Source organism: Eschrichtius robustus, chromosome 4 (assembly GCF_028021215.1).
Source record: "Eschrichtius robustus isolate mEscRob2 chromosome 4, mEscRob2.pri, whole genome shotgun sequence".
In the NCBI taxonomy this organism is placed as follows: Eukaryota; Metazoa; Chordata; class Mammalia; order Artiodactyla; family Eschrichtiidae; genus Eschrichtius; species Eschrichtius robustus.
This window is the reverse complement of record NC_090827.1, coordinates 89773703-89797496: the sequence shown is the minus strand read 5'-3', so window position 1 is coordinate 89797496 and position 23794 is coordinate 89773703. Positions and strand designations below refer to the sequence as shown.

At 41.6% G+C, this 23794-nt stretch overlaps 1 protein-coding gene and 1 long non-coding RNA gene across 3 annotated transcripts in view; one reads left to right on the top strand and one right to left on the bottom strand.

Annotated features, from left to right (window-relative positions):
- NWD2 (NACHT and WD repeat domain containing 2) overlaps window positions 1-18040 on the top strand; it is a 191641-nt gene extending 173601 nt beyond the window's left edge. Inside the window, exons 4-7 of the mRNA XM_068542259.1 lie at window positions 1305-1508; window positions 4092-4236; window positions 9601-10190; window positions 14108-18040. Of these exons, the coding sequence (XP_068398360.1) occupies window positions 1305-1508; window positions 4092-4236; window positions 9601-10190; window positions 14108-18040 (4872 nt within the window). The remainder of the gene's footprint in view (window positions 1-1304; window positions 1509-4091; window positions 4237-9600; window positions 10191-14107) is intronic.
- On the bottom strand, window positions 1249-23657 carry LOC137763791 (uncharacterized). 2 transcript variants are annotated; one of them, XR_011073851.1, is made up of 3 exons: window positions 23485-23657; window positions 23089-23367; window positions 1249-1487 (listed from the first exon to the last, which is right to left on the bottom strand). It is a non-coding gene; the product is annotated as an uncharacterized lncRNA (long non-coding RNA). The 2 variants fall into 2 exon arrangements; XR_011073852.1 differs by having other exon boundaries at window positions 23089-23309.
- Window positions 23658-23794: the final 137 nt, after the last annotated feature.

Below are 23794 nucleotides of genomic sequence, written 5' to 3'. Positions count from 1 at the left end.
AGCAAACACTTAGAGGAGCCTTGAAAATGTTGCTCCACAAACGAGGATAGACAGCATCGTCGGGTTTAAAAATTTTAAATACCTGTTGTTTATCTCACCACAAAATAATATATATGTATTGCAAAACACAGTTTTAATAAAAAAGCAATAAATTCATAAAACAACCAAAGTAAATTCAAAACCATCCACTGAAAGATAGCCATGAGTAACCTTGCTGTGTATTCTTATAAAATCTCTGTGTGTATGTGTTATGTTTATGTCTACAAATATATATGATCTCTCTCATATATATATGATATATATACAACATCGGATTCTTCTTATACGTACTGTTTTGTAACTTACCTTTTCACTTAACAGTATATTATAAACATCCTTCTACATCAATACAGTTCTAAAACATAATTTGACACATCCTTTGAATAGAGGTACCAAAATATATATAAATATATTTAAATGTTCCCACTTGCTGGACACTTAGGTTTAACCGTTCTCTGTTCAAACAGGTTCAGCATAAATATGATAAGTCATTTTGTACATCCTTAATTATTTTCTAAGGACAGATTTCCGGAAGAAAAATTGCCAAAACTCACGTATGTTAAGTCTTTTAGTACATATCGCCAGACTGCCCTTCAAAGAAATATTGGATCGATTTACACAACTATCAGCTGTATAGAGGTATTTTCTCACATGTCCACATGACACTGAGCATGTGTTTTCCTTTGCCAGTTCAATAGGGAGAAAATGATGCCTTGTTTATATTTTGAATTTTTTCCAGTTACCAGTGGAAACTTTATGTGATTTATAGTGACATCACATTCAGCGATCTCATACTTCTTTCGTTTGTAGCTGTGTAAATCTGGGGCTTAGAATCAGACTATAAACTCTGTACAAAGCAATTTTTTTTTTGTTTGTGAGTTTACATGTTGGATATTTCATAGAGTCCAGCATGTCATTTTTCTTTGTTACAAACAAACAAACAAAAAATCTCAAAATAGACAACCTTTGTTAGGTTATGTAAACTTTGGGAAAATTTCTTTGCTACAAAATTCTGTATTTTTGATTTGTCTAATATGATATGCAATCTCAGTATATGAATTTATTATACTACGATATAAATGGTCCAATTTTACTTATGAAATAATCCATGTGAAAACGTATCCACTGTGATTAAAAGAGACAATGGATGGAACAAAGTATCTTGTTATCTATTTATTAATATTTATTGAGTGGCCATATGATATGAATACTGAAATAGACTTTCTTGGTGATACACTAAACTGAACTTTCTCGGTGATACACAGGGACTATTAGGTGAAAAATATGGGAACATCCGAATCCCTGGAGAAGTTGAAGCGTCAGAGTTTGAAATGATTTTGGATGCTGCCGTAGAGGCGAAGCTGGAGACCAAGTTACTGGAAGAGTGGTATTGTCGGGATGAGAACTCGGTGCCAGCAGCTTATTACCTCAGACCCAAGTCGGAAATGCTGAAAAGCAATAAAAATGCAGTAAGTTATCTTTCTCTCCGAAGTATGTCTCTCTCCATGACTTTAAACAGTTTATGTCACCCAGGGGTGGTTTTCTCCACAGAAAAGACAGTAGACAGAAAATTATTCTGCCCTGGACCCTAAATTTCCTTTTAACAACTAAATCCAAAGCTAAGAAATCTTCCAGTTTTTGATCCACCTTTCTTTTTTGGCATCTCAGACTTTCCTGCTGGGGTCTTTTCCTTCTTCCTGAAGTATATGTCTTAGAAGTTCCATTAATGGAGGTCTATTAGTGATACATTCTGTTTATCTGAAAATATTTGTATTTTTCTCATTTCGCTATAATGTATCTATATACATTCTGATTGGTATATGTTGTGCTTCCTACATTTGCGAATTCACGCATTCTATCAGTTTTGGAAAATTCTCAGCCATCATCTCATCAAATAATGTCCATCCTCTATTCCTTCTGTTCTTTCCTTTGTGCTCTTTAATTAGATGTACAATAGATTGCCTCAGTCTATCCTCCACGTCTCTTTTTAAAATTTGTTTAATTTTTACTTTTTATTTTTTTAAATTTTATTGAAGTATAGTTGATTTACAATGCGTTAATTTCTGCTGGACAGCAAAGTGATTCAGTTACACATATACATACATTCTTTTTCATTTTCTTTTCCATTATGGTTCATCACAAGATATTGAGTATAGTTCCCTGTGCTTTACAGTAGGACCTTGTTGTTTATCCATTCTATATATAATAATTTGTACCTGTATCCTCCATGTCTCTTAATTGTCTTTTACATTGTCAATTTCCTTATCTTTCTGTGCTGCTGTCCAGAAAATTATTTTAGATCTTTCTTCCAGTTCATCAATTTTCTTCTTCAGCTGTGTCCACTCTGTTCATGCTTGAGTTTTCAAGTTCAACAGCTATATTTTTAATTTGTGAAAGATTTTTTTTTGGGGGGGGTGGTCTTTTAAAAATCTGCCTAGCTGTTTTTTATAGTCTCTAGTTTTTTAATTCAGTATGTTCCTTTAACATTTCATACATTGTTAATTTATATTCTTGTGCCTTATGTAGAATCTTGCAGTGAGGTTGAGTCATGCACGAATATGATGGAAACATTAGCATTGTCTCTTCTCCAACTTGGTTCTCAAATGTATCAATCATGTGTCCCCCGAAACTGAATGAAGGAGGTAGAGAAAATGGGTGGGACTATTCATTGCACAGAATTTTAGAGATTAAAAGAAGGCATAGCTATCCATCCCTCTTCCAAAGAGAACTTCCTTGATACATTCAGCAACCAGGCAGCTCTGAGAGGAGGAGAGCCCTGGGTTAGCAACAGCCCTTCATTTAAGGACCCTGTGTCCATACTCCAATATAAAATAAAAAGGTAAAAAAAAAAAAAGAACCCTGCGTCTTTGTCATTCTGACATTTAACATAAAGCATGTTCTCCATGCAAAATGAAATCATGTCAGATTCCTCGATTTTTCTTCTTCTTCCTCACATGCATTTTTCAAAGTAACTATCTGCAAGACTATGGAGATGAATATTGGAGTAAACCCCAAACCATTCTCTTAGGTAAATATGCCAGAAGTAAAGGTAGTAGCTGGTCAGGTAGATATCAAAAAACATGATACAGGGCTTCCCTGGTGGTGCAGTGGTTAAGAATCTGCCTGCCAATGCAGGGGACATGGGTTCAAGCCCTGGTCTGGGAAGATCCCACATGCAGTGGAGCAACTAAGTCTGTGTGCCACAACTACTGAGCCTGCACTCCAGAGCCTGTGTGCCACAACTACTGAAGCCTGTGTGCCTAGAGCCCGTGCTCCGCAACAAAAGAAGCACTGCAACGAGAAGCCTGCGCACTGCAGCAAAGAGTAGCCCCCACTCGCCGCAACTAGAGAAATCCGCATGCAGCAATGAAGACCCAACACAGCCAAAAATATAAATAAATAAATAAATTTATAAAAAAAAAAAACATGATACCTCAAGAAATCAGTTTTACAAAGTTGTAAAACTTACACATGTATTACTATTTAATTGGCTTTAGTTGTTCCTTCTTCATTTGATTCCATGATTGTCTAGGGAAACTTCAGTTATTCTCTAAACCCCACATGATATTTCTGCATAAATTGTTGTTAAGTAAATGAATGTTTGAATAAGATTATCAGCAAGACTCTATAAATGTTACTTTCTTGGTACGTACTCCTATTTTATTTCCTAAAGGATCATAAAAATGAGGAAGAAACAACTAAAGACAATTAAATAGTAACATGAGTACGTCCCCTTTAACTGTCTCTCCTCTTTAGAGGGTAATGAAGATAGGATTTTGTTATGACATTTGTATCAAAACTCAAGCAGGAAATACATGGTATATTAAGAAATCCCGACAAACAAATCCTGTTTGGATTCACACCGTTGTGTCACCTGGGCAAGTTCCCATCACTTTCAGGGTACCGGGGAGAGGAAATGAGATTCTGTCTGTTAGACACCTATCATGATAAGGCATTAGTAGACTTTCAAATAACGATAGTTCTCTTGCTCTTAAATACTGGGTTTTCTATGATGATTTTAAGACCAATATCTCACTTTTACAATTCCATAGATGCAGCCCTCTGCCAATGCTGAGAATGAGAAGACCTGGCAAGAGATATCAGATGAGATCAAGAAGGTATTCAAGGTTGCTGTAAAACTGTTACATGAAAAGAGGAAAATGAAACACAGCCAAGCCAAGAGGTACCTGTTCTCAGGTAATTTTTACGCATCTTCAGTAAACTGAGGAATAGATAAATAATAGATGTATTCGCTGCTTCCCTTTTATGGTTCTGCAAATTTAGTTGCATTTACTGCCCGATGAAATTTAATTTTTCTACATGTTTCCATCTCCTGGGGAGGCAAGTATTCTTTTTATTCAAAGATAAGCCTTTACTTAACTTGAGGAATTCTCCAAAAACGTGACTTTAAAAGAACACAGAGGAGGCTGGATATAATAGACCAGACTCTGCCAGTGTTTCTCAGTTGAGCTGCTCATTCATTCACTTACTTGGCTCACTCAGCAAACATTTATTGAGTGCATACTATATGCCAGGCACTGGGGCTACAACAATGACAAAGAAGGCAAGGTCTCTGCTCTTCTGGAACTTTTTTAGGGGGGCAGCAGGGATAAATGATAGGCAAGTAATCAGACAAATGAACAATACCATTTCAGAAAGAATAAGTGCTACGAATAAAACAAAACACAGTAACAGGCTAATAGGGACTGATGAAGGCTGTGGGGGTCCAGATTTAGATGGGGCAGGCGGTAAGGAAATGACTTTCGAGCCAAATGACAGAACGAATCAGAGCCGGCAATGCCATATCTAAAATAGAGAATTCCAGGCAGAGGGATTACCACGTTCAAGGTCCCTGAGACAGGAATGTGCTTAGCAAATTCTAGGAGCAGGAAGAAGGTAAAGGTAGCCAGGCTTGGAGAAGGAGAGACGAGGTCAGAAGGTGGGCACAGGCCATAATAAGGACCTTGTATTTTATTCTGATGTCAACAGAAATAATCAATAAACAATCTATAATAGGAATAGAAAATAATTTTATTTGAGCCTAACTGAGGACTATAGCCCGAGACACAGATTTAAGAAGTACTTAAACTGTGTTCCACCTGACTGCAAAATGGGGGAGGCTTATATAGGCAAAATCACAAAGTTACAGTTAGTCACATGAGTCATTTATCAAGAATCATAATTGGAGCTGGCAAGAAGTCAGGATGCTTGTCAAATAAGGATTGGTTGAGGTCTGAAGTGGTTGCACAGGTGCAAGGGGAGACCTTGAGACCTAGGCAGATGCTAGCAGATATAGTTTTAAGAACGACAAAATCCTTGTATCCTTGAGTCTGATACAGCTCAGAGAATTCAAGTTCTCAGTGATACAGGAACATGTCTGAAAGCACATCCACAATGGCCACCCAGCTCCATTTTGAATGCCTGAACCACAGTTATTCCGTTTTGATTTTTAAATGGTTAAATCAGATTTTAGTGGTTAAATCAGATGTACAATGCATGTTTGACAGGCCAGAAGACAGGCTGTTGTAGTTAGCATAAAGGTCAAGCCAAACCATGTGTAAGCCAAAATGACTTCCCATACCTGTGACAATTTCTTCCATCCCTGGGTAAGATGGGAAGCCATCGGAGGTTGGGAAGTAAGGGAGTGGCAGGATCTAATTTAACCTTAAAATAAAAGTCTCCCCAGCTACCGAGCAGAGACTCACTTGTGGGCCTTTCTCAGCCATGGAAAAGAGGCTTTATTTTGAGGAATTGCACAGGAAACCACATATCTGAAGAAATATGACAGTCATAGTTTCCAGGGGACAAACACACCTGGGTAAAAGTAATCAGTTAAGTAGCATTTATTTTGAGAGTTGATAGTAAAGAATTATTGAAAAAAAAGCAACAGTAGTTGCATTTTCAGACTGGTTTTGTGAATGATGTAGCAAAACGTTTGTGAAAACCGAAGAAGCACTTGATATCATTCTCCTTGGATATACATGTATTGCAAGCTCAGAGAAATTATATAGAATTTTGACAAATTCATTCTCCTGAAGCTGTCAAAAAATTAGGTCTTATTTTAGTTCTCCCTAAAAGTACTAAAATTGGCAGGAATAAGTACTATCTTTAGAAAATACAGGTTAACATATATCCTTTTCCTTTGGGATCTTTTTGACCCATTTTAGAAGCCCTGGTTCTTCATCTTTATCAAGGACAGAACTACCCAGTTTTTAAAAATATGCTGTATTAGGAAAAAAATACCAAGAGCAAAAACTTTCCTATTCTTGATGTAAGAGACACCAGTTAGGGGAGGGTATCCTCTCGCTTAGAGTCAGACAGCTCAAGTGTTCAAATATTCATCGGCAAACACTTTCTCTTAATTTTCTCCACGTAAAGAACATGGTCCACATGGATAGCCATATGAAGATTAATAATCTCATACTATGTAGTATGAACTACTACACGAGGACTATTTTCTACTTGGGGTTACATCTTAAAGATATGCATGATCATGAAATTTTTATTTACTTTACATTCCAAACTCATTTTAAGACAATGTCTGCACAATGCAAATTGCTGAAGAAGGGACAACTCTTTGAAATGAACAGAGTATATTTGTTTTGTGCCTGTCTCTCCAGCCTATCAATAACCAATGTTGTGGTTGGACCAACCCTTGTGCTTACTATGATTGCAAGATACCCTTCGGCAATCACCATCAGGAAACTGAAAAAATAAAGCCTTATTACTTACAGGAGCTGGCAATTACACAGCACACCTGGGGCCACACAGCGAGGTCACAAGTAGAGAGAGAGAGAGAGCGGACATCGGGTTTTGCTTTTACTGGGCTCACTTTTTTTTGGTGAATTTAAAACATAAGAGTGGGAATTTAAAGCACAGGAAGAGACAAAAACAAGTGGCGCAAAATTTTAGTGATTACTGAAATCAACCAAGATCTCTAAAACAAAGGAACCTCAGTGAGTAGAGGTGGCCTGGCTCTGTATGTGTGGTTGGTAATGAGCTTATTCAAGACAGCCATCATTTAAGTGGATGCCTCAGCAATCAAAGCTCAAGTCAGACTTACACTACAAACAAACAAACAAACAAAACCGCCCAAAAATGTCAGTGTTTATGCTACAATATTACTTTAATATTTTTAAGCATACCAGATAGAACCTGGAAATGTGTACTACTTATATTTGAATGTATTTTTTCACAACACTTCCAGTTTTACCTTTTTAAATAACAGGAAAGGAAGAGAAAGAAGTAAATTAGACTCCAAAACAGTGCCATACTGTGAATGCCACAACTGAATGGTCTTGGGAATAGTAAAGCGCTGAATGTCTTATGAATGACAGTTGCCAGGGCTGGGAATCTCCCCAGTGTTACTTTCATCAGGTTCTGTGATGGTTAAACTTTAGGATATTAAGGAAAACACAAAGACAGAAAACAAATACAGTATTCTAGTAAGGAGGGGGGAAGCTTATAATATTCATTGACAAACAAACATCAGGAATTATTAATAAAAGTCCCCCAAAATGTTGAGGATGCACTTTGCTTCTAAAAATAACTCTATAGAGTTGATTTTGTCTCACATGACTCATTTATTCAGGTATATTTATCAACCAGACATTCTTGCATACAGCCTCTTTTTATCCCCCTGAGCCAAGCTTGGATGGGCTCTACCAGCTTGATTTGTCTGTATCTCTTTTCATGTTGCATTTATGATCAACATGCCTGATTGACACTCTGTTTCCATAGAGGTGATAACAAAGTCAGGTTACAGTTGGTCTGTTTTCTGGGAGTCAGAAGTGACAGTGCATATCTCTAATTATCATCCATTACATATAGATACTGCAGGTGGATCACCTCCTTTCTCTTCATGTTACTCGGTATACAGCACTGGCTAACCTAGTGTGCCCCTAGCATTGTACCCAGATGGCTGGAAAAGAGATGGGCCAAAAGCTGCTTTCTGCAGGAGCTCATAATGTCCAGATTTCTTACATCTTCCCCTGTCTACATTATAACAAGTTCTTAATCTTCTATAAAAAGAAGAGTAGACATATGTTATAAAAGCTCCTTTAACTGGCCTCCTGAACCAACTTGCCGGAATAAAACCCTTTGTAAAACATACTGATGTGAATGGCACAGCTCATTCAACACTGGTGGCTATACACATGTCTTTTTTACTTAAGTCACAAATTTTTATCAATTGCTATCATTACTGGAAAAAAACAGTGTCACAGAAGTTCTGCTAAAAGGCACCATTTTAAAATAAAATTCCCACCTTCCTTAATAGTTACTCTAGAGAATACACCTATGTTCTAGGTTTTGCTCGATGTCTGCGTTATGGCCAGCACATTGAGATGTTCTCAGTTATGACCAGACCCACCCCTCCCCCCATGCTTCCACCAGATCCCAGCCCAGTAGTCACCCCCTTAAGAAAGCCTTCCCTGACTTCTCCAAGTGGGTTAGACCTCCAGGTGGGTTTGCTCTCATGGCACCACGTTATTCACCTTCACGGGCCTAAAAATAATCATAATACATTTATTTGTGGGACTCTGTGATTCATGTCTGCCATCCTCCACTGGATTGTAAGCTTCATAAGGGTTTTTGTTTTTTTTTAACATTCTCAGTTTTCTCTTACCATTGTATCCTAAGAAACTAGCAGCGTACCTGGAACATAGTAGATGCTTGATTAAGACCAACCAGATGAAGAAAGGCGGGGGAGGAAGGGAGGGCAACCCGTTTTAAAAGCCTGCTTGCCTTAAAATTCATTTCCATTGGTTTAATTATTTTATTTATTTTTTATTTGACTTCCCTAAAACCATGCGTAAATGATATTTTTATTACTACTGATCCAATTTTAAATGTTCTTATGGGGCCTCAAATGATTTAGAATGCTTATTTACTTTTATGTAAACATATGTATTGTAAGCCCTAACATGGTTTCTCTCACAAGAGATAAAGCTACATGCTCAGTCATTTTTCTGTACCTGCTCTGATGGATATAATGGTATTTAACAGTGACATGATAATGGATAAATAAAATCAGCACATAATTATATTTTGAACCCGTTTTTATATTTTTATTTCTACGTATCTGTCTGGGGTACAATGCATCTCAAACAAAATGGTGAAACCACGTTGTAAGGAGAGACTGAGAAGGAAGAAATAGACTAGATACATCATTTGGCCTCTTCCTCATTCTCTCCTGGCCCCAGCTGGTGCCTGCTCTCCACTCTTACAACTCCTGAAGTCTGGGAGGGAAGCCAAGCAGGAACTTAAAAGAGTCAACCATAAGCTTGGTATGCTTTCTTTCTTATGCTTATGTTCAACCTCTCCCTCAGGTTGAGGAGGAAATTAAATCATTTTATTTAGAACCCATTGTTCTGGGCTCTAGGCTGTTTAGGAAAAGACAAATAGGAAATTAAGGAATTGAGAGATTATTCTAGAGGCGACTCTGCTACACACTATAAGCAAAATAAACTACCACTAGTGACTTGAGAGTTACGTGCTCAGAGCGTGGGTGTGTTGCATCTTTGTTCTAGACAATAAACTCCTTGTTGTATCTTCTTTCAGCTATAGAGGATGAGTTTGACTTCGCTCTAGGGAAGCAAACTCCAGCATTCCTGAAGAAATGTGTTTGCTATATTAGGAAAATTGCTAACATTGAGCGTTTCGTGAAAATCCCAGAGATGGGAAAATACATGGATATAACTGGAGCAGAACCAAGGATTATTCGGGACCCAGAAGCCCAAGAGAAGCTGATAAAACTCCGGGATGAATTTATTCCTACCATTGTTGCGTCATCTAATCTGAGGGTGTACACATCTGTTACTCATTGTGACATGAAACTAGGCTATTCCCAAGAAATAGAAAACCATTACATAGAAGGACTCGGTAAACAATTTTATGAGGACATGATTGACATAATTCAGGCCACAGTACAACAGAATTTTGACACAGAAACTGATACACTCTATGACGAAATCCTTCAGCATTCATCACTATGTAAAACGTATGCCTCCTTCTACGAGTACAAATGTGAATCTCTAAACATCGTGCATAAATACATTCTTCCAAGCAAAACCGGGCACATCAACCCTCTTATTATATACGGTGGACCATGCACTGGGAAGACCCTTCTGCTAGCTGAAGTAGCAAAGAAGGTAAAAGCCTATTCTTTTATGTGTATATTTGTAAAACCTTTTACTTTGGGGAAAAGATCAATTGATCAAATTCACTTCCATTTTCTGTGTTTACTACCCGAATTATAATCGGTCCTTTAGGAATGGATACTTCAGTGTTTCTCTTTTGCTGGTATAACAGTTATACTGAAAGAAGAAGACTCATGGGGTCCAATTCTAGAATAGCTTTGTTTTGTCTCTTACTGTTCAAACTCATGTTCTGGGGCTAGTTCTCACCTAGATAGAAACTAGGGCAGATCTCACAACTCTTCTCATCACTCTCAGCAAAGACAAGCACTCCAATCGCTTCTGGATATTAACTCCATCTCAGTTCGGCAATTACTATGTCCAGTCAAAGATGATAATTAAAACTTCAGTCTACATCTCCCTGCCCAAGCTGAGGTCGACCATACACAAGGCACCTCCAGTGGGAAATAGGGACATGGCCATCTTCTCTTTTCTTGCAACACACAGCACTTCTTCCCCTCTGTCCCTAACCCCAACCGCACTTCTGACCCCTGTAGGGTTGTGGTTTAGGGGATGTAGGAAAGGTAAGGTGGCCAGAACATTCTTACATGACCAGTACTGTTCTGACCTGGGTTCGGCACTCTGGTCTTGGTGGGTGCTTAACACTTCCTCCCGTTTCTTCTGAGGCCTTTTCATGGTTTCCTGAAGGTCCTTTCCCTCCCCCATCCCCCACCTTGTCCTCACTGAGCATCTCTCACCTACAGTTCCCTAGAGTGACACAGGGAACTGTATTGTTTTTCTATCTAGCTGGTCACCTCCATAGCTCCTAGGCATCCAGCAACACACATTTCTAGTATCTTTCTGCCAAGAGCCTCTCCACAACCCAGCAAACCCCCTTAGACCTGGGAAAACAGAACCGACAGAAACCCTCGTCAGCTCACGCTTGCCAGTGGCCCACATATGATACATGGGAAACACTCAGGTATTGTTTTGCCCTGAGAAACTCCAGCTCCAATACAGCAGCTCTCTATCATTCCTCCATCAGAGCAGCTAGCCAGCCTCACTCACTCAACCTCCATATTCCTCAAATGTCATCAGATACAGATGGCCATGTCTCCCAAGCCGTAGGGGACATCCTGAAAGTGGTCCATTGCAGCCCCTTTCCCTAGGCTAGAAGTGAGGGGTGGGCATCTCTCAGCCCTCCCCTTTGGGAGTGGGGTGGTGAGAGATACAACCCACAGCATCCTCATCTCCCACTTTTTTCTTGGCCTCTTGAATCTCTTTTTCAGGCTGGAGGTGGGTGGTCCATCAAAGGTAGCAAAACTAATTTTCAGAACTCCCTTTCAAGTCTTGCAAGATGGGCTGGAGCTTCTATCTGAATGCGGTATCTATTGTCTAAACTGGGTGACACTAGTACCAGTTTTAACCTCCTGTTAACACTTGATATCAAAGTCTGATGGTTTATATTATCCTGGTGTTACTTCAGAATCTTTGTATTGTTCTTCCCATGGTCAGTCTGTTACAAACAGATCTTTAACTTTGTGAACATTCTCATGATTTATCATGTGCTACACAATTTCAGGTAGATCATCTTGAGGACAAGAACTGGAACAACTGTGTTGCACCTTATGGGGGGATTAGCTTCCCAAGTAAGGTCACAGGAGACAATTGGGTGTATCAAGCTTATTGGGTTGGCCAAAAGGTTCATTCGGGCTTTTCTGTAACATCTTATGGAAAAACCTGAACGAACTTTTTGGCCAGTCCCAATACTTGAAAAATCCTTAGGAAGGCCCATTTACCATCTCTCAGTCTGCCAAGCCCAGCTGCTGGTTTTTCTTCTTGTATTAGGATATGCTTTCTTTCTTTAATTGAACACCCAATGAAATGGCAGGCTTACACTTAAGGGACATGTTGCATCAAAATAAACGTGTGCATGTGCACGTATGTGACTGTCTGTCTTTGAACACTACTTCGTACATGCATCTTCAAACTTTATAATTATTCCAAGGAAGCAAGATAGTAACACTACTACAAGGGGAACTGAAATCAAATGAGAAAACACTGGTGTATCCATTTCACCCTCACTCTGGGGCTTTTTCCTTGAGGATCAGGAGAGGGTAAAGGTGGTTGGAGGGACAATGCGCATGTGATGCGACCCTGTGTGTCTAGCATGGGAGTTACATGATGTGTGCTGATATGCCTGTATACATACGCAGTTCCCGTGGCCAGAATGTAGTGACAGTTAATCAGCTTTCTGAGCTCTCGCTGTTCTGGATATGTTGTCCAACCACCAGCTCCCCTGAGGAGGCTTGCCTATTTCTAGGTCCCCTGCCTGGACTCTGCTTGCTTCTCCTCCCTCCTGGGGAATATCTGCTCCTCCCACCCCCTGCCACCTCCACCAGCAACAACCTGTGCTCCCGTGAGCTCATGTTCCTTGTAAGGATGCAGACAGGCATCCCGTGTTTATCTCCAGGTTATCTCCTGTGCAACCGACATCTTGGACATGAGCTCATGATCAGAGGGCCATTCTTTACAGACATCACACATCCCACAACACGTGATTGGGAGGAGGGAGGACGATGTATATAATCATCATAAGCCATCCACATAGGGACAAACAAACTGTGTTCTGTTTCTGACTTGCCACCGAACGACAGCTGTAAAATGGCAACATTACCTTCCTCCAAATTAGCTTCAAAGGTTTGGGCCAAACACTGACAATGAGTTGCTTATTTTCCTTAACAGTTCATTCTGAAACTGACATCCATGAATCTTTTCTAAACTTACTCATACTTTAACCTGAACTACCAATTGGGGAACTGAGTTTCATAAACTTACTTCTTAATGTATTAAATAATATGTCCTTTTCTAAGAAGTATCCTCGGTGAATTCCAAGGATTACTGAAAAGTATTTTCTCCCTAAAAATATACTTTGGAGTGTTTTATACTTTGATCATATCCCTTTTTGTCTTTACCTTTCCAGACAGAAAAATATTAAACCTAGCAACCCCCTCATATACTTTATCTCTTTAACTATACAATTTAAAAAGAGAGTGGGAGAGAGAGAACACTAGAATGAAAGTCAGATATGACTTCTACTCCATTTTCACCTCTTGGTAATCATTTAACTCCAAGCAAGCTATTTTTGGCCTTGGTTTCCTCTTCTGTTACATGATACTGTAATCCCATGTGCCCTACAGAGAGACAATATGAGGCCTGATGACTGCCTGTTTATATAGTAAACTGTCTGTTATAAAGCACAAATTCAGCAAAACTCGTTTAACCAGCATTATATAGATTTTTATGTAATGATAAAAAATAATCATAATGATGACCCCATAGCATCACAATAGAGTAAAATGTCTCTGAATCATACAAGATTATATTCAGTATCATTTTAGTGCTGAGTATTTTTATTGCATTCTAATTAACTGGAAATGTGGTCAGCCACATATATAGCCTTATGTGATCTCAATTAAGGAAAATATTTGAGTCAGTATAATGTGTAGGTCATTACTTAATCTATTCATTAAACAAATATTCACCAAGCATCGACCATGTGCCAACAACCATGCCAAGAAATGGAAATTCAGCGATGAGAAACTAAGCATACTAGATATACAGGTTTACAGTTTGTGAAATGCTTTGTAACTTTTAGAATACAAGCTAAATTCTGCCCTGTGATTGACTAATACTGTGATCACCATTTTATTACCTTTAGTAGAGTGATCCTGAGGGTCTCACCTACAGACTTTAGTGCATGAGCTTTCTGAGAGCTCTCTGACCATCTCGGGTTTTTCCACTTCCTGGTTCTAAGGTACTTTCTGCCTGGTCAGGGTTACCAGAAGGCTGATCTCTGCAGAGAGGAAGTGTTGTTGCATGTGACCATGTGAATATATGTCTCCATTCTAAACACCACCTTTATGTTTTAGGCTTACGGCTGGCTACATGAAGACACAGGACCAGAATCTGACCCAGTCATAGTCGTGAGGTTTCTAGGAACCACAGACATGAGTACTGATCTTAGGACTCTCCTTCTAAGTGTTTGTGAACAGTTGGCCGTGAACTACCGGTGCCTGGTTCAGAGCTACCCTAAGAAGATCCATGACCTCCGCGACTTATTTATAAACCTCTTGAATGAGTCTTCGTTGCAGAGACCCCTCGTGGTCATATTCGATGCCCTGGAGCAGCTCTCAGAGAGCCACGAGGCCAGGAAGCTCTGGTGGCTCCCGGTTCACCTTCCCCGATTCGTCCGGATTGTCCTCTCCACGCTGCCCAACAAACATGGGATCCTCCAGAAACTAAGGTGCCTTATCCACGAAGAAGACAACTACATCGAGCTGATTCCCCGGGACAGGAAGATGTGCAGCCAGGTGCTCAAACACCAGCTGCTGCGGGTCAAAAGGAAGGTCACGTCGGGCCAGCAGATTTACGTGAACAACGTCTTCTCCAAGTGCACGTTGCCCATGTTTGTGAACCTGACCTTTAGGGAGGTGAGAAATTGGCGATCTCACAGAGACGTCGATGAATCCTCCCTCTGTGTCACTGTGCACGAAAGCATAGAGCAGCTCTTCTGCTCCCTGGAGAGGAAGTGTGGGCAGAAACTCGTCTCCCGGGCTCTCGGTTACATCACCATGGCCAAAATGGGTTTGAGTGAAATGGAGCTGGAAGACGTGCTGGCCCTTGACAACAGCGTGATGAATGAGCTCAACGAGAGCGCCAGGCCCAGCAATCCCCTGAGGGTACCTTATCTGTACATCGCGAGGCTCAAGGAGGGGCTCAGTGGATACTTAATCGAGAGACACGTGAAGAACATCACCCTCCTGGTCTGGGCCAACAGACACCTGCAGCTCATAGCCCAGAAGCTATATCTGCAGGATAACAGTGACCTGCATGAAATGCATACCATCCTGGCAGACTATTTCCTGGGGGTCTGGTCAGGGGGCAGAAGGAAAGCGTTCTGCCTTGAAGACCCCTACCTGAATGGCTGCCTTGACTTGGACAGCAGAAGCCTGCTTGAGGAGGAAAAGCACTTCATGGAGCAGGCTTCCTTCGACAGGCAGGCCCCGGACCAGCCCTGGGTCTTTCAGTGCAACCCACTGGAGCCTGACATCTTTTTCGTCAACCATCGGAAAATGTGTGAGCTCCTGCACCACCTGACGAGGTGCGGGAAGACCGATGACCTGCTCTACGGCATCATCATGAACTTCAGCTGGCTTTACACCATGATCAAAATTGGCCAGTTTGACAAAGTGCTCTTGGACATCGAGCTGGCTTACAACTACTCGCAGGAGAAGGAGCTGAAGTTCCTGGCGAGCACCCTCCGCAGCATCAAAACCAAGGTTGTCGCGTTCCCTGGCTCCCTTTCTGCAGAGCTTCAGCAAAGACTGCTGCCCGTCGTGAGTTCCCTGCCCAAACTTAGACACCTTCTTTTAGAATGTGACAAAGATGGGCCCAAATACTGCTCCATCGTGCCATTACACTCATCCATGGATGTGACCTATAGCCCGGAGCGTCTTCCCTTGTCATCTAGTCACCTGCACGTCACCGAGATTCTGCCCACCTGTAATCCCAGTACGGTGCTCACAGCTTTAGAAAACGGTTCCATCAGCACGTGGGATGTGGAAACGCGTCAACTACTCAGGCAAATCACGACAGCCCAGTCTGTCATCCTGGGCATGAAACTCACCAGTGATGAAAAGTATCTTGTGGTGGCAACGACAAATAACACCTTGTTGGTTTACGACAATGTAAATTCTTGCCTCCTGTCTGAAGTGGAAATCAAAGGGACCAAGCATGGAAGCGGCTCCACCTACATCAATGGATTTACACTGTCCGTCAAACACGCTCTGGCCTGGCTCGAAGCCAGCAAAGATGTCACTGTCATCGATCTGCTCTACGGATGGCCCCTTTACCAGTTCCACTGCTGGTACGAAGTGACCTGTGTCCAGTGCTCTCTGGACGGCGTGTATGCCTTCTGTGGACAGTACCTGAACACCACTACCATCTTTCATTTAGGGAGTGGAGAAAAGTTATGTACGGTGACATCTGAATTTTCAGGTGGGTTTGTGAAGTTCCTTCTTATCTTGGACACAGCTCAGGAAATGGTAATGGTAGATAGTGAGGGAAGCCTTTCTGTTTGGAACACTGAGGACATCTCCAACCCCCAGCTGACCGATGACTTTGACTGCCGAAGAGAAGATAGTGAAGTGGTCAGCGTTGAACTTTCAGAGGACCAAAGTGCAGTTCTGATCTGTAAAGCCCTCAGCATTGAGCTCTTAGATACCGGTATGTGGAAGGTGGCTGAAAAGTTCAGAGCGAAGCACAACGAACGCTTTATATCGGCTGTGCTGTCCAAGAATGGAGACTGCATCATTGCGACCATGGAAAACACCTCGGCCGTGTTTTTCTGGAGGCGGGACACGGGACAGTGTATGGCGAGCTTACAGGAAATCTCAGGTACCATAGTCAAGTTGGTGAAATCCAGTCATCACAACATGCTGCTATCTTTATCCACCAGTGGTGTTCTTTCTATCTGGGACATAGATATAATCACAGCTATGTCCAACATAGATAAGACTGGAAAACCCATCCAAAGTCTGGTGTTACCCGCTAGGGGGGAAATCATTTACTCCCTCGATGGCTCTGATTGTGTTCACAAGTGGAACTTCAGCAGTGGGTTCCTTGAAGCAGTATTTAAGCATGAAGGAATAGTTGAACACTGTGTGTTGACATCCTCTGGAGACGTCATGGTGACATCGGATGACAAGAGCAGCCAGTACGTCTGGCATACCAGCAGCGGTGAAAACCTCTTCCGAATTAATGGGCAGAGAATATCTCAGCTGCTGATTACACACAATGACCAGTTCGTGGTCTCTCTCTGTGAGGAAAATGCCTCCAGGGTTTGGAGACTGGCCACGGGCCACAGGGTGTGCAACATCCTGACCACGCTGCAGAATGCCTTCATAACCTCTGCAAATACCTTCGTGGTGGGCATGACCAAAAGCAAGGTGCTGGCAGTCAGTCTTTGGACAGGAAGCATCACCAAGAAGTTCTGCTGTGAAGACGGCACCACCATTGTGAATTTTAAATTGATCCCCGATTGTCCGGACATCATTGTGTTTATCACGTCAGCCGAGACGGTGAATATCTGGAGTCTGACAGATGAAGTGATCTGTCGCCGTGTGCAACTTCCAAACAACTTCCTGAAAAATCTACAGGATTTTGAAATTTCTCCCAATGGAAAGCTAGGCATTATTTCCAGGGGAGATGAAAATATCAACGTGCTGGATTTACACAGCGGTAAATTACGGGTGGTTCACGCCTCTGGGGTCATCTGGAGGCACAGGTTGTCTCGAGACGGTCGCTACCTGGTATACATTTGTTTCCGAAACGGGGAGGAAGAGGATGAAAATGGTGCGATATCCAGTTTGATTGTCATGAGACTGGCCGATGGCAAAAATATCGGTGCTTGCTCCCTTTACAAAACTCCAACTTTTCTTGCCCTCTCCCAGCGGCACCTGAACATCATTGTGGGTTTTGAAGACGGCAGTATAGGGATATACACGGTGGTGGACCGCGTAGATGCTGCACTGAAAATTAAAATCGCCACTTCAAATAGCAGACAAATTTTCAATAATGCGACACAGACATCGAGGCCAAAGTGTCATAGATACTGTTTTAAAGTGTCGGTGGATTGTTTATGGAGAGAATCCACTGAGGTCTTTGCAAGAGACAGTCCCATCACAGTGAGTGACTCCATGGAGCCCAATGAGGCGACGCCCTCCAAGAAACACAACTCTTGCTATGACCGGGTGTGCTCTGCCCTGGAATCCAGGGGCCACAGCTATGCCCCTGACAACTGACAAAATGTTTTTCCTGCTCAGCAGAAATACATAATATGTAAAAGAAAAAAAAGTATCTTCTGTATCCCAGATGATAAACACTCATTCTTAAAGGACAGGAAAGATGCTGGAGTTCCAATGCTAATTATTGCCATGCTCATGAAATGTACAGAAATGTGAAATTGGTTGTGAGGTTGGTCTTTTTGACAAAGTGTATCCAGGAACGAAGTCTTAACAGAGAATTTCTACAAATCATATTTGCATGGCTATATCAACTGGAAGTTAGAGGGTAGTTTTAAAATTAACTGGATGGGAAGAAGCAGCTTAACTCATCCCATTGTCCAGATGAGAGAGGCTAGAGCTACACAGAGACCATTTGGACTGAAGTTAGTTCTACAGCAGCTGGTTGAAATTGTAAACACAAATTGCTGTTGGACTTCAAGTGATTGTGTGGATAACTAAACACAGCCTTAATCTCTCCTTACATTTTATGATCCTGACAACTGTGTCAATGCAGTCTGCAGATGGAAGGTCTAAAGGTGCAAAATAATGTAACAAAAATGCCCAGATGTACTCCCAGTTTCCCAGGAGAAAGGATGTGACGTGTGAGGCCACAGACTGACTGGGGCAAGAGCTACCTACCGCTATCATAGGGCTACTGAACACACAGCATCAGTCTTCATTAAAATACAGTTGTGACAACTGCATGCAAGGGTTTCTGTATAATGGAACACATGATTTTTAAACTATTTTCTGGGCTGCAAAAGAACACATTTAATAAGAAACCACAATCTTTTCATGTCATTTTGAAATGTCTATTTGTGCTGGGTGTAAAAAAGAGTTACAGAAAGGGCATTACAAATTTGGTCAAAACACCTGTTCATTTCTATCATTGTACTAACAAAAGGCTGTGCCATGGAAGTCAGTTGTACCGAAGCATAAATTATTTCCTAAATCCCTGCAGTAAATCTTAATAGAAGGAAAGCTTTCTCGACATGCCATCTATGGAATACTGATGACATCTGCCTTACTCTCATTCCTCCTCTTTCCTGTGTAAAACGCAGATAGCTGACCAAATACTCTGGGACAAACTGAATATGCCTGTCTTTGTGCTAAAATATTCTGTAAATCTTAAGGGTGTCCAAAGGCTCTTTACTGTCCCTGTTTGTAATCACTTTCTTACTTCTACACACTGTGTGTATACTTCTTTATCTGTCACCCTTTCTGCCTGAGGACTCTCTAGAGCCTTTTATAGTCTTATCCGTTTCAAAGCAGAAGCTGTGAAATTGGTATTCGATGTTTTTAAAAGCTACTCCTCCTATTTAAAAGAAAATATTACATCTCAAAAGGGGAAAGTGATTTTCTTCCTTCCCTATCCTCCTCATGGCATGTCCTTGGATGCCTTTCCAAAGGGCGTCAGTAGTGGTGGTTTAGTTTGGTTTGAAAGGGACAGTGGTGACTTGAGAAGGCAGAATAATGAACAAGGAACTGACTTGCTTTCAGTCCAGCTTTGCCATGAACTCATCCAGTATTCGTAGACAGATCTTTTAACCGCCCAAATGTATTGTTTTTGTAAACTGCAGAATAAGGGTAGTGATAGCTCCTGCTATTGCTCTCATAGGGATGTGGGGGAGAAATGTGAGAAAAAAGAGAGTGACATCTTAATTGTTAATGCTAATGCAAGAAACAAAGTGATCTAACCCACTGGGAATCCAAGCCAACTGTATCTCAATTTGGAAAGTGGCTTGACAGGTAAGCATACAGAGATGTGATTCCAATATAAACACCCACTCCCTAGTGGAGGACTTTTTTTTCAGTATACTCCTCCTGGTCTAGCTACCAGCCAGGGAGGTGGTAGCCCAGAGAAGGCTCAGGCCACGTACAGACCACGTGGAGTTGACTGTTTGAGTCAATGCTTTTTTTTTTTAGCTCTTCGGAGGCAACACATTCTTATTCCTGTCATTATCAGTTGGACCTCCATGCTACACATTTCTAAGAAATAAATGTCTAGATGGATTAAATGTAGTGTGTGAATGTTCTATGTAACAGCCAACAGAGTTTAACAAGTGACTTGAATGATGTTTCCTAACTTGTTTGCAACTGATAGCTCATATTGAATGTTTTTATGTAAACTTTGTATTGTTGGGAAGAATTACCCAATCAGAGATTTATATTTTCATAAATGTTACATTTAGTTAAATTTTATTACAGAGTTGTTACACTAGAAAATTATTGCAGTCTTCAAAAAATGTACAGTCTTGTGTATGTATTGTTTGTATGAATAAAAGATAAACTACTTAGATTTGTGTGGTGTTTGTCTTTCTCCCCCAACTTTGGCAGATGTAGTTAGAGATCTCCAGCAATAACAGTAATAATAATAATAATTGTTCATGCTTACTGAGTGCTTACTGTACACGATCTTTGCATGTGCTAAGCCATGTAATCTTCACAACAGCCATGTGAGGTAGGTACTGTTAATATTCCAAACGCACAGATGAAGAAACCGAAAAACAGAGGTCCAGAGGGAATCGCTGAACAGGATTTCAATACACCAACAATTTTTTTTTGTTAACTTCTCAAAGCACATAAAAATAAAGCATTGAGTATCCAGCAGGAACTTACTGCTAATGACCTAGGAGATATTTTCTAATTTGAAGATTAGAGGCCAGGCTAGGCTCTGGAGATCACTGCAGGTCTTTGCAAACTCCCAGGATTTTCAGGTATAACCGTAACTGCAATAGTTGCAGTATTCATCCAACAAATATTTACTTCGGCATACATTTTGCCAGGAATACAAAGATTAGTAAACAGTTTATACCTTCTAGGACTTCAGTTTTAATAGGAAAACAGGAAACAAGTTCTATGTGTAGTACATGAAGTTTGGTTCTCAGAGAAAATGTAGAGGAGTGGATCATTATCATTTGCATAAAAGCATTTCATATACATGGAGTTTGTTGTTTAAATAAATATCTTCCTTCCTAGGGTCAAGAACACAACAAACACTGTGCTTGCTATGTCTAAGTCATTATGCTATGCCTAGGATGATTTAAAAATTAGTCACGCACAACCCCTGCCCTCCAGAATCCTATAATCTAAGGGAGGCGCAACTAAATTGGATGTAAGACACACTGTGATTTTAAAAAAAGTTGTTAGCCAAAACAAAAAAAAGTGAAAAGTGAAAGCCAGGTACTGAGGATACACTGCAGGGGAGCAATTAACTCTAACTGGGAATCAGAAAGGATGGCCAAGAGGAGGCGACAGAGAGCAGTGGCTTGAAGGATAAGTACGACTTAGCTGTCAGAATGTCAGAAAGACATTTCAGGCGGAGGAAGCTGCGTGAGCAAAAACGGGGAGCGTCAAAGTGTACTTAGATGACTTCAAATGCTATGCGGGGATTTTAAACTTTATTCGGTAGCCAATAGGGAATCATGAAAAAGGTTTTGAGAAGGGGAATGGCCTGGTTGAAATGGTATTTTAAAATGACTGGGGCAGTAATATGTCAGATGGATTAGAGATGAAAGAGAGCATAAGCTGGGAGACCAGCAAAGAGACTATTGCAAAGACCTGAGACAGAAAGTGTAAGAACTTGATCTGAGGGCACTGGCAGTAAAATTGCTAAGAAGAGTGACTTCAGGATGTCACTGATAGAGGTGGGTGATGAAAGAGAAGGAAAACTCTAATTCCAGTTCCAACTGAAATTGAGTGGAGAGTAGAGTTACAAATGTAAAGGGAATAGGTTAGGAGATGAAAATGAGGGAAATAATAAAGTTGGACCCAGAGAGTTTAAAGGTTAAGACATCCACGCAGGCAATTGGTAATACGCGATCCATCCAATGGAGAAACCTGAGCTAAAGATAAAGAATCTAACCAGTAATCTCTTTCTCAAAAGTCTAAAATGCCTAATATGGCACTCGTTTGGTCATAATGTAAGCCAACACCATAACCTTTTTAAAAGTGTGTCTCTCCTTTTCTTTAGAACTATATTGACAAATTTAGAACTATACTGACAAATTCACTCAAACAAATTAGCTTTCTTAGCTTCCATAACTCATCAGCGGAGAACAATTTATATGTCAATGAAAACATAAACACACCTAAAAAACTAAGTGAATCGTGGTGTTTCATTCCCACACGCGTGAAGAAACCATAGGTTTTTCTTCCTTATTTTTTATGAGGGTCCCCTCTGAGCTCCATTTGGCATTCCATGTGAGCTGCATGAAATACAGATTACACTTTGTACAGACACATCAAAGGGTTCAGTTTCAGTGTATCAACATGACAAGTTATGTAAAACTGGTAATTTGAGGTTACCAATAACACCACCACCTGTGGCTTTATAGAATCCCAGCCTTTAGTAGATGAGGGTAACTTAGCCAGCTGCATGAGCAGACTCAGGGTGGTGGTGCATCATTTGTTAAAACACAGATTACTTCACCCTCCCTGATTCCACTATCTTTGAATCCATATGTCTGGGGTGGAATCCAAGAATCTGCATTTTTACTAAATTCCCCCAGATGATGCTGATTCTGCCAGTCTGGGAAACACACTGTAAAACCCAAGATAAATACCAACTGGTCAAAATAACCAACTGATAAACTTACCAGTGGACATTTCTAAAGCATGGGCTAGAAGTTGGACAAGAGGGCCCTTTATTGTGACAAAGAGTTTTATCAGAAAGTGATGTAAAACAGCACACAACGTCCCCTGTAAATCTATCGTTTTAAAGCATGCAGCTACTACACAAGCGGAAAGATTCAAAAAACGAGTTTTCCCCCATAAAGCGTGACAAATGTTGTCGTGTAAATAGCGCTGGAATCATTAGAGTGGACACATTAAGAACTAAAGGCAGTGTGTCCATCTTTAAACAGTATTCTGCCCTGTTGCTTCTCCAGCATCCTGTTTTATCCTGACTCTCCCTGAATGAATGAAGGGGAAAGAGAGAAGAGGGCAAGCCAGGTGGCGCCGTTGCTTAACACGTTTTCCTGCCAAGCCCAACACTGACGCACTTTGGAGCACAGGTGAAAACAATCTCCAACCCTTAAGTACTATTTTAGAGTAAAGCAACCCACCTTAAGTGCATGGATTGCCACAAGCACGGGCGTGGAGCTCAGGAGGGTAGACGGAGTGTGGCAGCCGAGGTTCCAACAACCCAGGAACAGAGAGGGAAGGTGAGGGGCGGGGGAGCATGACTTCGCTGAACTCCCACCGCGGTCTTGAGTGTGCAGGCGAGGCTGCGCAACTTCCCCGGGAATTCTCATTCTGGTAGCGTCTGCGCTCTTTCCCAGACCATCTATCCCATAAAGGCAGGCGACAGTGCACACACCAGGTGTAAGCGGCTAATGCCAGCACTGGGTGGCGGGGGGGGGGGGGGGGGGGGAACAAAACCACAAGTTCACGGGGGGAACGGGGGACAGATCTATTTGCCAGGGAGTGCATTTATGTATCTCCCCCCCCCCCCCACTTACGTCCCAAATCAGGAAGCTCCCTTCTCCCTGCAGCACGACGGCAAAATAGGCACCAAAAAGTTTCCCTGCGCGGACAGAGGCTGGCATGCAGCCGGGGTGTCGGTGATCAGAGGCCGAACTCCGGGGTTTTCTGTTTGGGTGCGCCCCGCAGGCCAGCCCGGGCTCGGGGGGTCGGCGGTGGCGCTCCGGAAGCCCGGGCGCGGCGCGGGCAGCTCAGGTAAAGGGTTACGCGGACCCGGGAGGCTCGCCCGCCGGCCGGGCCACGTGACGCGCCGGCCCAATGAGTGCGCCGGGGCGGCCGTTGCGGGCG